This window comes from Piliocolobus tephrosceles, chromosome 7 (assembly GCF_002776525.5).
Source record: "Piliocolobus tephrosceles isolate RC106 chromosome 7, ASM277652v3, whole genome shotgun sequence".
Classification (NCBI taxonomy): Eukaryota; Metazoa; Chordata; class Mammalia; order Primates; family Cercopithecidae; genus Piliocolobus; species Piliocolobus tephrosceles.
In genome coordinates this window covers 134,501,969-134,518,537 of record NC_045440.1, presented here as the reverse complement: position 1 = coordinate 134,518,537, position 16,569 = coordinate 134,501,969, and the positions used below count along the sequence as shown (strand labels likewise).

At 39.3% G+C, this 16,569-nt stretch overlaps 1 protein-coding gene across 2 annotated transcripts in view; it reads left to right on the top strand.

The window, feature by feature from the left end:
- Window positions 1–16,569, top strand: part of ADCY8 (adenylate cyclase 8) — a 269,745-nt gene that overhangs the window by 155,422 nt on the left and 97,754 nt on the right. For both annotated transcript variants that reach the window (XM_023222984.2, XM_023222991.2), the window contains exon 8: window positions 4,694–4,891. In XM_023222984.2, the coding sequence (XP_023078752.1) occupies window positions 4,694–4,891 (198 nt within the window). The remainder of the gene's footprint in view (window positions 1–4,693; window positions 4,892–16,569) is intronic.

Below are 16,569 nucleotides of genomic sequence, written 5' to 3'. Positions count from 1 at the left end.
TTCAAGAAAAGGGGGATTTGTGCTCAAAAAAGTTTGGAAGATGCAGAGTTTAAAAGTCTTATTTCTGCAGAACTTATCAGTGCCTTTATCTCGGTAAAGTATATTGAGATAGGAAGATATAAGAAATTTTTCATGCAGTAAACACATTTATTGTGGTTACAAAGTATTTTAGTGACTACACAGTATCAGGCTTTGTCATAGGCCTTGGGGACAAAGAAACAAACAAAAGAGACAAAATTAAGGTAAGGAGAAATGGCAGTAAACAAATAATGGATCTACATTTTCTAAACTGATTGGTCCACAGAACCATTTTGTAATGAAGCTTCTCATCATTCTTGTGTTTCTTGAAACACATTTTTGAGAAAGAGTGAATTAGGAGGATCTAACAATGAATTAGATCACTCCAGTACTGTAACTGTGTAAGCTGATTTGCAGTGTCTATGAGGATGCTTTACAGGGTCTTTTGAGATTTGAGTATATGATCCCTAAGACCTAAAATGGTTTTGACTCAACAAAACTGGATGTTTCTAGACAGCACACCTTCATCCTGCAATCTTGCTGGGAAGAATTATTTGCCGTGACAAACTGGTGAATGAATACCAAATTTTATGACCATCCCTGAAGTGATAGGATCTGCAAGAAAAGTAGGATTTTACTAGGAACACAGATAAAAGACAAGTCCTAAAGAAGAGTGTTCTGATCATAAACCAAATGATGAGCTTAAGAGGATTCGTGACTTCCTCCAGCCCGTTCAAATGGCAATTTACAAAGGGCTACCCGACCCTCTCATTATCATTTTCACCAGAACCCCCAAACTGTCAAGCATCAGAGACTCAGCTCAGAACATTTGCACTTTGATCTGTCTCAAGCACCTGTGAGGGAGGAAGCATTTATGGGAATACCTGAGGAGAGCACCAATCTCCATTAGGATAAATTTACTACGGGCTTCAACATCTTTTTGGGAAAAAACTCAGTCGTGAGAGGCCATCTCAGCTGCAAACTCTGCCATTTCTGCTGCTCCAACCTGACCTCCCAAATATCTAAGCACCAGCTAAAGTGAATGAATAGCATTATTTATTTATAACATGATTCATAACATTGTATTATATTGCTGCTTCAATCTGACATCTCAAATATCAAAAACACCAGCTAAGTATACACATACATATATATAAATACAATATATACTTCAATCATACATTGAAGCATACATTCAAATGTATGTATTCAATTATATATATATTATATTATAGTCAAGTATGGCATTTTCCATTTTCTTCCATTTCATCCATTTGTTTTTCCTATTCTTTAGCCAATTGTTTAAGGTGTTTATGTGAAAGAACCGTCTCAACATTTTGGAGGTCAATTTAATACTGGAATCATTATTTGGAAGCTTATGCTATTTTTAAACATGATCTCAGTCTAGCTCACACTGGTGCTGTAAGTCTTAAAAAGAGAAAGCCCTATTCTATTAAAAATAGCTCATTCTGGTATGACTCTAATGACTCCAAATAGACAAATAAGGCAAGTTATACCTGTCTCCACTACTGACTACAAATGAATCACTGTGAATATATGAGTGTATGGATTTTTTATGTTGGTAACATTATCCCACTAAAGGACGTCTTAGTGGTCATTACGAATGACTAATGAGATAGAGGGGTATCACAGATGATCCCAAATCATAGTCACCCCCAAAGATATGTATGCTTTGCAGTGTACTGGGAATTAAATGAAAGCAGATGATTTCCTGATATCCCTTTCTAGTTTCAATTTGCTTGCCATCTTGAGTTAATGATGGTCTTCCCTTAAGCACATATACCCCTAAGAAGTGAGGTAGGTGCTAGAGAGGTTGCTGGCCAAACAGCACATGTAATTGTCACATGTAATTGACAGAGGAAATTACCAGAAAAAAAATACCATTGAAAATTGACTACCTGCATAAAATGCTAGGAAAACACTTGCAAAGAATGAAAATAACTACAGGGGCAAGAAAAGAATTCTCCACCACATTGTTGACATTTTGATGAAAGGAGCTCCCTGCCAACTATTACCCATAACTTGGTGGTGGCGATGAAAGAAAGAAGAATGCCTCTAAATGTCTCTCTCATTTGAAGCAACCACATAGACAGCCAATAGAATGTGGAGAGGAGCAGGGGAGATTCGAAGGGAGGAGATTTCATTGGTCTCTGTTCTACAGAAGTGGCCAATGGCAGCAGAATCCTTCTCTGAATGGACAGCTGAATACAGCACAGGCAACCAGGAAGCAATGTCTATTCCTAATTTCCAAATGTCCTCTACATACCAGTATCAGTTCCTGCTAACATTTTCACCAGTTTATATCAATAGGAGAAAAATAAGAACAAAGTAGGTAGTTATTTATTAAACTAAATGTATTCAATGTAAAGGACTGTCTTTTATTCTGAGATTGCATCATTCCTGTTGAGGAAAAAAAATGCCCTTTCTTCTATTACATAATGGTCACATTAAAGAGCTGTAGTTCCTACTGCTGTTGCTACTGCTGCTGCTGCTGCTGCTGCTGCGGCTACTGTAATTTAAACAAATTAGTCCCCAAACTATTTTTTGAAACTTCCCTCCTCTGTGAAATCCAAAAGTCTTAGAGTCACTGAAGGCATAAGGCACTGGTAGAGTGGATAAGCTCAATTTAGTTCATAGAAGGAAAACTATATACAAATAAAAATATCAGACAGTGAGAGATGCTTAACTATGAATGTGCTTAGATGTAGCAGATTTCATCTCCAGCTGTTAGACCCCAGCTCTAAGCACTTACAAGGGCACCCTGGCATCCCAAGGTCAGAATGTATGGTCAGACAAGGACAGCTGGACTGTCATTTCCATCTCCTCTCCAAGATGGAAAATGGAGTTTTATCACCTTCCATGCCATATGAAAAAAACTTCTGCCCAAAAAACCAATGGGAAATCCACCAAGTGGCTGACAGTTCAGCTTCCTTTGCTTTCTGGGATGCTGTACTAATGGCATTTAATTCCAGGGGCTAAACTCTCTGGCCCCGCATGTATCCTGCTGTTCAATTATCTGGAACATTGGTTCTTGCTTCCTTGTCTCTGCTCCAGCCCTTCTCCTAACATGCCTCCCCCTAACATCTATTTTTTTCGCTGTAGTAGTCTCCTTAGTACTCAGAGCTGAAATTACATGCTTCAGTGCCCTAAGCACATATATTTTGCTTTCTCATGTTAGCACATGCAGCTCTATTCTTTATTCTAGGGCTGGAGAAGAGGGTTTCAGTAAATTCTAGCCATGATGAGCCCTGCTGTAGAATGCTTTAGAGGCTTTGAATTTATGTTACATTGATTATCTTCATGAAGGTTAAAATGAAGGGTTCAACAACACCGTAGGGAGAATCCTTATGGGGTGGGCTGGATGGTTTCACAGAGGTCAAAGCTCCTGATTCCAGCTGTGGTCCTGAAGTCAGCAGATCTGGCTTGGCAGCAAATGAGCAAGTCTCTCTGAGGCTCATCGATATCTGAAGGTTTGGCAAGAGGATCTGCAAGGTCCTATGTCACCTCTCACAGGCTGCCATTTGATGACTCTATAATCTTATCTTCGTCTAGCCTGTGTTCTAAACATAGCCAAGCTGGGAAGCTGGCAGAGAAAAGCAAATGCAGTGAGTGTGTATAGAGGCAGAGAATTTTTACTTCCTTACTCACTCTACAGATGCGTGGCATCCTCTACTTTCCCTCAAGGAAATCTCTTGGAAGGATGGGTTGAGCTTCCTTATCCCTATATCCCTTCAGGTCCAACTCACAATTTTTTTTTTTTTTAATCTAAGAAGCTGCCTTAAATTGGTGCTGTGAGTGAACACTGCATTTGGCTAGATCTAGCCAGTTAATCTTATCATGGCTGCTAAATCACCAGTAGAAAAGGTCTCCCTGCCAAACCTGGTGTGTCTTTGTAAGCCAATGCAGTTTCTGCATCCATATATCCATATCCAGTGACCAAACATGGTGGTTATGCCTTTCCCCGTCTCGTGCTGTGTAACCCTGTGAAATGGTGGGAGGCTGCAACTTACTTGCATTTTTTACCTAAAAGAAATTACACACATATATCTATATGAATATATAGATATATAATGGCCTATGCTGAGGGAGGGACATATTAGCAAAATAAAAAAAAATTAACAATCTTTATCAAGTTTAAGGAGCAGATCCTGGCACATTTGGCTGTCTTTCTATGAGTGATGCTAAAAAAAAAATGCAAGCTGTAAGACCCCAAGTCTCTCCACCACCATTAAATGAAAGGTCACACGAAAATGTGGAATCTACTCAATTGGAGATGATCATTTTTGTGGACTTTTAACATATATTTACTTTCCGTTATTTTTTGGTTCTCTTTCTCTGGTACCCAGGTTGTGCCTGGTTAGAGAAAGGGTCTTGATTAACATTTCTAAGCCAACAACTCTCCAAATACCTCAACCAAAGGAATTCAGTGTGCCTACATAGAGAAAAGGGAAGTGTCCCTCTGGATGTGATATTTTGCCAGGTTGTATTTCTCTGCACCAAATGCTATCAGATCAACTTCTGTAGGTTTCACTGAATACAACTGCATGGAATGCTATTACTGTTTGCAATGCAACATGATCTAAAAACATTGCATTTCTTTTTTATCTAAAGGGGACTAGCAGGTTTATTGTGTTTGCATGTGCTTTCCCCCTAGACTCTGGCTGCCCTAACAAGAAATTCAATAAATCTGCTTCCAAACCATCTTGCACAAGCTTTGCATGTCCAGTCTGGGCCTGAGGAAATTAACAAGAGAATAGAACATACCATCGACTTGCGGAGTGGCGATAAATTGAGAAGAGAGCATATCAAGCCATTCTCACTGATGTTTAAAGACTCCAGCCTGGAGCACAAGGTAGAGCTGGGTCTACACAGTGGCTCTTTTTCCGAGTTAATTGTTGTAAATGTTCATGGGACTGGAGAGAGAGCCCAGGGGCTGTGGTTTTGGTTTCTTTGTTTGTTTGTTTGCTTTGGTTTGGTTTGGTAGTGTCTTTATTTTTTCTCCTTGAAAATCATGAGTAGACTGAAGGCCATGAAAGGAGATGCAAGTTAGATTAAGAGAGCATCAGCTTGCTCTTTAAGGAAAAGAGGACTCAAAGAACAAAAACTCCTTTAACTCAGTAAGCATCAAAAGAGTTTCTTCCACTTTGAGATTATTAAGCCAAGTGGCATTAACAGCCACCTACCTTTGCTTTTAGATGAATTCACATCAGCTGCAACCATTTTAACATAATAATGAAGGCACCCAATAACTTGATATAAGCATCAGTGATAAACACTGTCTTTCTTAGACTTTAGATATCTATTCTCCTGTTTTCCCAGTTGTCGGCTGCCTCAGAGTCCTCTGACCTAGGCCTAGTAGAAAGAAGATGGGTTGTGGATTCGGAGTCAAATTTGAATTCCACCTCTGCCACTTTCTTGCTGTGTGACCTTAGATAAGTAAAGTAACCTCTCTGAGCATGAGTTCCTCTCTGTACAATGAGGAAAATGAATGCACCCACCTTACAGTTAATATGGAAGTCTTCAGGGCAATACCTTGATTAGGTAAAGTGTTCAAGGATGGCAGCTATCATCATATTAATGATGACTTTTCCATTCCCCTCCCCCACCTCATCTTTGAACTGGAGAGGGGAGTGGGCAGATGGGGTGCCGACCCTGCTTAACTGGGTTGCTCCTTTGCACTGATGGAAGCTGACAGACCTTCCTTGACTGAGCACAAGAGGTGCCTGGCATCTGCAGGAGCCCCAGGCAGGAACAGCAGGGAATCTACAAGCAAATTTCTGGAGTTTGATTCAATACTCTGTAAAGCTCCAGTGAGCAATTTTTTTGTAAATTTGTTCAGCTGCCTGGGAGATTTGCTTTCCTTAGTTCAGAGAATTCACAATTCTGTGCACATACACCATTCCCAATGAGCTTCGTTGATAACCACCTCAGGATTGCAGACTCCAAAATTAATACCTTCACCTACAGTTCCCAATTTGAGATGGATTGTGTCTATGTACTAACAAAACAAAAGGAAAAGAAACATTTTGCCTCCCTCAACCCCCCACAAAACAAGTAACAGACACACTTCTCCTATTCATCATATGATTAAGGGCTTAAGGACCAAAATAAATGCAGTTTCTTTCCTGGTTACTGCATTGAAGAAGCTAGGATGAAGAGCTGATGGCATTACAAAGAATCTTCTCAATTAGCTTGTGTAAATGCCTGTGTCCAGAGCTATACAAAACACTTTTATTTGTTTTTGCTCAACACGTACTTGCCTCACTAATAACCTAACCCCCGCATACTACAGATAGTTTCTAGTGTGTTTTATTTAATGGCATTCACATCTCATCTGCAGCCATCTGGTATTGGACCAGAAATGGACCTAAGGGAGGCACAGCATGCCTGAGGTTGATTTCTGTGACCAGGGAAGATTCTTCTAGAAGAGCCAAAGGACAGCACCCTGAACAAACATGGGACTTGCCCATTGACAGTTTAGCCACAGACCACCTAACCTGTGCTAAGCATTACATGAGTTCCCCAGTGGTGACGGCAACAGGACACATCAGAAAACGATTACTTCTCTTCTGTCACAGAGATATTCTTCATTGACTCTTGCTCTGAGATCATCTCTAGGGACTGTGTTACTGCTGAGCAGAGAATATATCACAAGTAACATTCACTGGGTATTTACCAAGTGCCAGGCACTATTTCTAAGCTGTCTGCATAAATCAACTGACAACAACAGTAATATAAAGTAGACGTTATTATGAACCTCATTTTATACTTGATGGATGAAAGGAGACATGGAGAAATTATTATGACATTTTCCCAAAGTCAAACTGTCAGAGAGGGACTGGAATCTGCGCCCACCATGATGCCATAGCCACTGCTCTTTTCTGTTGACTATGCTGCCTCTGCCAGGAGTTCCCAGGACTTGATTTCCCAGGGTTTCATACGAAGAAGACAATCCTGTGCTGTCTTCATTTTCCTTTTGTTGAACTTTGGATGCAGTGGGAGGCATAGAGAGGGAGTTTACAGGAAAGGCTAAGTAGGAAAGGGTTCTAGAGCCATAACAAAATTAAAACAAGGCTTTCAAACACATAGGATTCCAGAATCAGAAAATAGCATTAATATGCAATTCCTCTGTGCTTGCTGTTAGATATGTCAGTTTACTATTCCACTTACAGAAGAAGAAACTAAACTTCCAAGAGGTTAAGTAGAGATCTTAGATCTCAAAATCCAGCTACCATATTTCATTTACGCTAAGGTGTCATCAACTGTGAGATGCTCTATTTTCTATACAGCACTCAGAAAGGAAAAAGAAACTCAATATGGGTTTCTAAGAGGAAACACACACTAATAAACTGGGCTTACACCCTCAGGGTAAGGATGTGAGGGGGCTGGGGCTGGTAGGACATCCCCCTTAGGCAAGGGCAGTGAGGAAACCCACATGCCTATATCCTGGTATTGATTAAATAAAGGGAAGAAGCTCCCCAAGAATTTAAACTCCAAAATGGAATCTGCATAGGTTTGCTGCATGGATTTACACTTAGAATGTGGACAAAAAAAAAAAAAAAAATTATCATAGAATTTAATTTAAAATGATCCTGGGTTGATATTGCCACCTGGTGACCACGGAAGCAATTGCAAACCTCCCTGGAAGGAACTCAAGATTTTAGGATTCCCTTGATAATAAGGTGTATGCTGATTTCAGAGATGTTAAAGTGCACATTTTAAGGAAAATTGTACATTTTTAGTAAGAATATATATCTTAGAATTTTAAAAATATATACAATATTTATTATTCTAAAGCCTCTTCTTTTCCCATTGCCCTACCCTTCTTCTTGGGAACAAGCCTGGACCATAAAAGTATGTTTTCTGAAAGGAAAAATGGAAATGGAAATAATTGTTCCTTTGCAATCTTTGTAGGAAAGAAAAGGCTTTATTCTGCTTGAACAATAAGAAGATACATGAATAAGGGAACCCGTTTGCCTTTCCACCTTTATGAGAACACTGAAATGTTCAAACACTGAAATGAACAAAGCTCCATTGAAATGTATAGAAATATCATTCAGACATTCCCTGGTCACATTTGCCTATAATAATCGGCATACCTATCTACAACGCTATGTGAAACAGGACTTTTATATACTTCATGGTATTGCATAAATACTTGTTGAATGAATAAGGAAATGAATAAAGACTCAGTTAAAGAAGGTTAGATAAGACTGCCTCACCCCCTGTAGCTGTTATCAGGATATTTTTTGTGAACTCTAAGAGCCGAAAGGCATGGGTCAATTTTGATGTGACTCTTTTCAGTGGAGTTTCAGCAGAGAATAAAAGTTCTGTGTACTCCCTGCCATGGAATTTCAAAGGTGGCTCACTCCCTGCTCCCTCACAGGAGTCTTCTGAGTTAAGCTTCAGAACAGTGTGTTCATGACTCATGTAGCTTAGCAAACACATCTTTCCTTCTCTAGTCCTTGGATTCGTTATCTGTGAAATGAGGACATTGGACAGCTCCTGACCACTTCAGCAGTTAATGCTATAAATCTATGAATTTCCTATGACAATGGTGGCCATATGTCCTGGTTTGCCCGGGAGAGTAGTAGATGCCTATTTTTACAATGTGAAATTAGTATCACCTCCCTTCACTCTCAAAAATCACCCAGTGTGGATGATATGTAACAGGTCATGTGACCCAACACTTGGGCCTCAGCCAGGTTAGAATTAGTGACTCAACACCTTCCTTCACTACCCAGCCAATCATCAGGACTTTCTAAGCAGACCTCTGGATAGTGGAGATGGGACCTATTCCAGTTGCCAAAGGCCTTCTTCAGCTCCTCCCACAGATGAATCCTTTGCCCTTCTTTAGTCAGGCTAAATATTTCCTAAGTGGCCTTACAGATCTCATGGGCAAGCACAAATCAGAACTATGGTAAAGAGATGTAGAAAACATAATGTGTCTGTCTGATGCTACCAATCATATTGGTATTTCCTTATTGAGCATTTCTTATTTGATATTTTCTTATTAATAGAAGAATGCATTTTCACTAATAAAAGTTGATACTAAGTATAAGGCAAAAAGAAAAAAATGAAATCTGTTTGGATCTTTCAACCCAGGGTAACCACTGTTACCTTTCTGGCATCTGTCATTCTGGTCTTACATGAGTGTGAATCTATAGACTTATGTACACAACCGTATTTGTCCATTTTCATGCTGCTGGAAAAGACATACCTAAGATGGGGCAATTTACAAAAGAAAGAGGTAGGTTTACTGGACTTACAGTTCCACATGGCTGGGGAGGCCTCACAATCATGGTGGAAGGTGAAGGAGGAGCAAGTCACATCTTACGTGGCTAGCATCAGGCAAAGAGAGAGCTTGTGCAGGGAAACTCCCATTTTAAAAACCATCATATCTCACGAGACCCATTCACTATCATGAGAACAGCACAGGAAAGACCCACCCCCATGATTCAGTCATCTCCCACTGGTCCCTCCCACAACATGTGAGAATTATGGGAGCTACAAGATGAGATTTGGGTGGGGACACAGAACCAAACCATATCAACAACTTTTATAAAAATAGACCATTGTATGCACAGGGCATTGTAACATAGTGCTAAGCATTCTTTGCTTGAGCTTTTTTCCCCATAATTAAATCTTCAATTACACAGTGATTTTAGTATTCACATACTATCTCATTGCACATTTTAACCATTTCAGGTTTTTTAAAAAAGTTTTTCACTGTTATAAATTACAAATTGTGTTGTAATGACTATTCTCATAATTAAGTTACGCATTTTTGCTTATTTATTTTTTAGGATAAAATCCTAGGGGTGGGTGAAAGAGAATTCACATTTAAAAATACTTAATAGTCATTTTGAAATTGCCCTAAAAAATTGTGCTTACACTTTTTAAAATTTGTCAATTTGATAAGAAGTAAAAAGCAGCACCAGCCTGGCATTTCTGTTTTTATTTTTAAAATTATTATTGCAGTTGAAGGGTTGTCAGTACATATTTTGGCCTTTATATTTCTCCTTTTGTGACTTGCACATTTCTCGTACCTTAATGGTATGAATTACACATTTGTCTTCATCGCCCATCTATTATTGCAGTGCTCACCTTTGTCTTTTTGATTTGTGAGCCTTCTTTACACACTGAGGAACTTAACCTTTTGTGGGATCACCTATCTTGGGCCCTTCCATTTTCAGAGCACTTATAAGATGATGTTTCTCAGCCTCTGGTCCTCACTTCTCTTCTGGGAAAGGACTCTGAATTAGGCTTAGGATAGGGAAGACAATTAATTACATTTACTTATGGATGTTTCCAAGCCAGAGTAGCCAACCCAAAACCTTTAACGTCTTAGGAGAGCTTAATAACATAGGAACACTTATTTGGAATTATTTCATTAAGCTAAGTGTTCCAAAAACAATGTTATCACCTTAGAATAAGGTGACTTCCTCGTCTTGAATAAAGATTAAGGTATGTTTAATATATACTTCAAAATTGATTGGATAACTATGCTTTGTATATAGGCATTTTTGTGGGTAAAGTGTTATAATCAAGCCATATCAAGGAAGATTAAAGTTCCTTCCTTCTTTTAATGCTGATATTTTTCCTCTTGATTCTTAATTGTTTTGAGAAAAGGCATCCTTTGTCCTTATGACAAATTTATGTACTAAAACTCTCTTCATCTCAGGGTAAGAGTTTTCAAACTTAAGAAGCATCTGGGGATCTCGTTTGAAATGCAGGTACCATCCCATCACTCTGCCCCCAAGATTCTGATTTGGCAAGAAGACCTGCATTTTGGTAGACATTCTTTTTTGGATTTTGTTATTCTTGTTTTTGGCCATCTTTCTCTGTCCTTGATTGAGTGTGAGACTCAGGTTGGTCACTTGCCTCACGTCTTCAGAGATCAGCTTACATCAAAAAGTCCCCAGATCCTCATTCAAGGGTAATATGGCTTTTAACAAATCTAGAGGAGGTATCTCCATGAGGCTAATAATGGCTTCAGGACCACAGTCTTTGGAATCAACTAGACCTCAGTTCAAGTCCCACTTTGGAAATAGAAGTGGGCATAAAGGACAGTTGATTAGTTTACTGATCAATAATGGGTAATGACAAGTTGATATCTTTCTGTCACTCAAATAGATACCCACACACATGTATAAAATCCTCATTTTGCTCACCAGTATTTAGTCTTTGTTGAAAGACAGAGGAAAGAACATAGACTGGATTCCTGACTTGAACCCAGTTCCAACCAGTTACTGGTTGGGTGATACGAAGCAAGGGGCTTGATCTCATTGAAATGAGTATGATTGTCTGCCCTTAGGGGTTGTCATGAAAATTAAATGGCACAATATTCATATAACAGAAGTTTGGATAAATGCAATAGTCTTTCTTTTCCCTTGTCCTTCTAATTAGTCCTCTGCCAACCCAAACCTGCACGAGGCAAGACCCTCTTTAAGATAAATCTCACGCTTCTTCTAGAGCTGTTTCCAAAATAAATAAATAAATAAATAATAACAGTACTTCATTGAAAATGGTGGTGGGAAGGGCCCATCTTAATGTGTCTTGTATTCCAGGGTACCAGGGTTCCACCCTTCATTAATTTAAGCAAGTACAGCCTTGGAACTCATTGGAAGAGGTGCTTCCATCAGTCTCCCAGGATCACTGGAGCACAAGCAGTGACCACCTTGGCCTCTGAGATGTGTTTAAATTTGTAGGTGTCATTTGCTTGTCTTTTCTCTAAATGATTTGATTATTCTAAGATCCTTATTATCATTATTTTCCAAAAAAAAAAAAAAAGGTAAGAAAGATTGTTTCTGTCTTCAAGGATGATTAGTGTTTGATCATCCCAAAGGCCATGCTTTTCTTCCTGTGAGGACAAGCCAGCTCAGGATTAGATATTTCACGCATGGATTTCTTTCTGCTCCTGCAAAAGATTGTCTTTCTGTCCACACTTGTGATTCCTTGGGAGTCCATCAGGCATGGCTCAGAGTATTTACTCTAGCGATTCTTGGGAAGTGCATCCAACAGAGCTCAGAGCATTCATGCTGTTGATTATTGGGAAGTCCATCAGGAACAGCTCAGAGCATTCAGTCTACTTGGGTTGGATTCCGTTTGTGTCCACTCCATTGGGCATCTTATACTGAGATGATATAGGAAGACATAAAGCCGCAGCTTCTGTACCCTGGGAACTTACACTCTGTCTTGTGATCTGGGAACTTCCCATCCTAACACTGGGCATGATAATGGCCACTTTGCAAGGTGGTACAGATGAAATGCAGGTAATACTTAAGTGCCTTGGAGGCTGCAATGAATTGCAACTGAGACAGCAATGCGACAAGGAAACTGATGTTTGTTGATCACTTACTACCATATCATGACTATTTTAAATGTTTTGCCTCATTTTACTTAAGTGTCACAATGTCCTTTATGGAGGTACTAATTGTACTATTTGGCAGGTAAGGGTGTCTCAGAGAGTTTGAACAGCTTTTCCAAGACCCACAGTAATACAAGGCAGCAGAGTGTGGATTCAAATAGAGTTCACTGTGACTCCCAAGCTATTCTACCACTTCTGTGACACCTTGAAAAATCCTGTCTTTCTTCTAAGCACCTGATTTTCATATAGTTTGAAATTCATGAAGGATGCAGCCAGTGGGTTGCAAGGGAGGAGTTATACAAAAATGCATATGGCAAATATACCTTAGAGGCAAAAACAAAAAAAAAACAAAACAAAAAAACTTTAAAACCATGAACATTTCTTTTATCCTCTATTCATTCCCCTCCCACAAACAAGTATCTGTCCCAGACATGAATATCCACACATGTACACATATGTAGGCACACACATATACAAATAATCCACCTCATGTTTCTGGCAACAGACACAATCTTGATAAAGGTAGCCTGAAAACAAAGGCAACTCTATCACCCTAGCTATCCATGAACATGTAAGAATCAAATAAGTGAATACATGAACACGTGAAACACTTTTTCTCTTAGGCCAGTGGGAGAAGGAATGATGAGTCCTTGAACCACCCGTGAACTGTGTATCCCAAAAATGGCTGATTAGCTTGAGCATCAAGGAGGTAGTTTCGTGACAAAATGGCTCAAGAGAAGACAAAGCCAGAAAATGCCTCATGGAACGATCAAACCCGGCCGGGAGTGGTCGCTTACGCCTGTAATCCTAGCATTTTGGGAGGCTGAGGAGGGTGGATCACTTGAGGTCAAGAGTTCCAGACCAGCCTGGCCAACATGGCAAAACCCTGCCTCTACTAAAAACACAAAAATTAGCTAGGTGTAGTGGCATGCACCTGTAATCCCAGCTACTCAGGAGGCTGAGGCACAAGAATCACTTGAAGCTGGGAGGCAGAGATTGCAATGAACTGAGATCATACCACTGCACTCCAGCCTGGGTGACAGAGCAAGACTCCATCTCCAAAAAAAAAAAAAAAAAAAAAAAAGATCAAATTCATATTAAACAAAACTGAAGTTGTATGAGCCTCATTTGTTACACACAACTAAGCTTTTGCTAGTTTTATATTATGATAATTATTGTAAATAGCGCTTACTATGAACCAAGCTCTATGCTGCGTATTTTCAAAAACATTCATTTAATGTTACTTTTTTCCGTTAGCAGCCACATAAAACCAAGGATTTGCCACACAAGAGAATCTTTAGATAATTATTTGGCTGAGTACAGTTGGTTCTTAGCTGTGTCCAGAATGTCTCTCAGTTTTTTTCTGTCATTTATAAAGAAAATCAAAGTTAAATGGAGGCTTTAAAAACTTCAAGAAAAATACATCATAAACTCTAAAATGTTTCTTACTTCATCACATCAACTTTTATTGGAGTTGTAATGATTAGAATAAAACAATAAAGGAGAAGTCTGGGCAAAGAAAAGAAGGCTAAGCAAATGAATGAATTTTCTGATGGGTTAGGATGTTGGACTCTGGAATTAGGTAATAAGCAAAATGTGCATTTTTGTCTTGGAGACATTCAGAACTTGTTGAACCACTCCATGTCTTATTTAGATGAACAGAAATGGGAACATGGAGCATAAACCAAATGGTCTCAGCTTTTCTCTTTCATTTTTCTAAATCACATATCTCCTAGTCATTTTCAAGATCTTATTATTAAAATGGTTTTTAAAGATTTATTCTGTTATAGCATCAGGCTCCTCTTGAGTTTTTACCACTCTAGTAAGTCCCAACATAGTATGAATACCTTGGCCTCTTCCTTCAGATATGAAGGACAGATTTCAAAGAGGCTTAGGGAAGAAATCCATCCCTTAGTCAGGACAGTAGCCTTATAAGACTCCTTTATTGTCTTGATATTACCTTGCAAAATTACAGCTGTTTCTACCACCCTCTAGGTAATCAAATGATATCAAGTGCCATTTCGTGTGTATTTTTTAATCAGACCAATTAGCTAGCTCCTGTCCCATAAAGCCAGCATTTTCTGAGTCAGGAATTCCAATTTCACCTATAATGGTATAATATAGAATTACAGAATTATGAGGCCATTGACCTGATCACTGAAGCAATTTTAATGCTTCATGTGTAGACATCATTATCATCTACAACCAGGGACTTCTAGGTAAAGAATATAGCAATAGTTACCACTCTTTTGGCTTCTCCATGGCTGGGGTTGGGGGGTGGGGGCCTGGACCACTCAAGAAATGAAAAGTTCTTCCTCCCAAGGATGAAAGATTTGGGGGAGAGTGAACTGGAAGAATGGTGGTTTGGAAAGTTTTTAAAAGTTCTTCTTGAAATTCTCATGTGCCCAGTCTAACCCCACTACCAAGGAAAAGCATAACGTTAGGAAATGTATTACTACCCTAGGGTCTTCTGTCACCCCTGGGCAGGTGTTCTCCCAGCCTTGCACTTCTGAAGCCCGTCAATCTTAAATACATGTTAGCATGTTTCCTTGTGAGTCAACTTAACATGATTAAATCCGCATTTGTTCAAAGGTCAGTTTACTTGGGAAGAAGTATGTCAGTGAGAGATTCTGCACACTCACCTGTCACTCATAGAATTGCTCTTAATAACAACTTTATTGATGTAGGAACGAAGATAGAGAAGATGGCCTATTTCAAAATTTAAAAACTACTGAAAATTAGTCTCATTGCAATTATGCCTTTTATCCAAATGTTTTTTGCTTGTTTGTTTGTTTGTTTTTTGTTCTTTTCTTTTTTTGAGTCAGTGTCTCACTTTGTCTTCCAGGCTGAAGTGCAGTGGCACCATCTCAGACTCAATGCAACCTCCGCCTCCTGGGTTCAAGTGATTCTCCTGCCACATCCTCCTGAGTAGCTGGGACTACAGGTGCACACCACTACACCCAGCTAATTTTTGTATTTTTAGTAGAGACAGAGTTTCACCATGTTTGCCACGATGGTCTCGAACTCCTGACCCCAGACGATCCACCCGCCTCGGCCTCCCAAAGCACTGGGATTACAGGCATGAGCCATTGCTTCCAGTCCAAATGGTCTATTTTAAGGATGCTCTAGGCTACTGCCATGCTACAGAATGCATGAATTTAACAACAGAACAGTGGTTAAATTTCTTCATCCACTAAAGCAAAATGAACAGATTATCCCAGTTGAGAATTTTATTTTACAAATATATTAATACATACTAATAAAAGATGTGCTAGAAAATTTTCTTTCATCAAACTAAATTTATCCAAAGATGAAATGGGCTCCCAAGTGAGAAGCTGATTTCCCCCAACACTGGAAATATTCAAGCAGGAGTTAACAGCTTGTACCTGATAGATATTACTGAATTAAACCGGCATTAGTAAAGGTTGGAGCAAGATGACAATTACAGTTCACTCCACCTAGAAGATTCTGTAATCTCACCTACAATCTTTGATACAAAGACAGAGTGGCTGCGCACAGTGGTTCACGCCTATGAGCCCAGCACTTTGGAAGGCTGAGGCAAGCAGATCACCTGAGGTTAGGAGTTCGAGACCAGCCTGACCAACATGGAGAAACCCTGTCTCTACTAAAAATACAAAAAATTCGCTGGGCATGGTGGCATATGCCTGTAATCCCAGCTACATGGGAGGCTGAGGCAGGAGAATCGCTTGAACCCGCAAGGCGGAGGTTGTGTTGAGGCGAGATCGCACCATTGCATTGCAGCCTGGGCAACAAGAGCAAAACTCTGTCTCAAAAAAAAAAAAAGAAAGAAAGAAAGAAAAGAAAGAAAGAAAAAAATACAGAGTACAGTTATAGTTTAGGCAATTAACTAGATAATTGTTTTAGTTATAAGCATCTTCTACATCTTATAGAAACGTAAGAATTTTTCAGTGCCTTTTAGCTTACAGTCATAATGGAAAGTCTAGGAAAGCACTGTGGTTTTCCTCCCCCTCACCTAGGAAGAGTTCTTGGGACTATCCCAGGCATGGAAACATGGAAGGCTGGAAACTCTATCCATCAGCTCTGTAAGGGAACTTCCCTGATCATCTCTCTGTGGATAAGGAGTCTGAAATAGATTTTTTTTTTTTTTTTTTTTTTTTTTTTTTTTTTTTTTTTTTTTT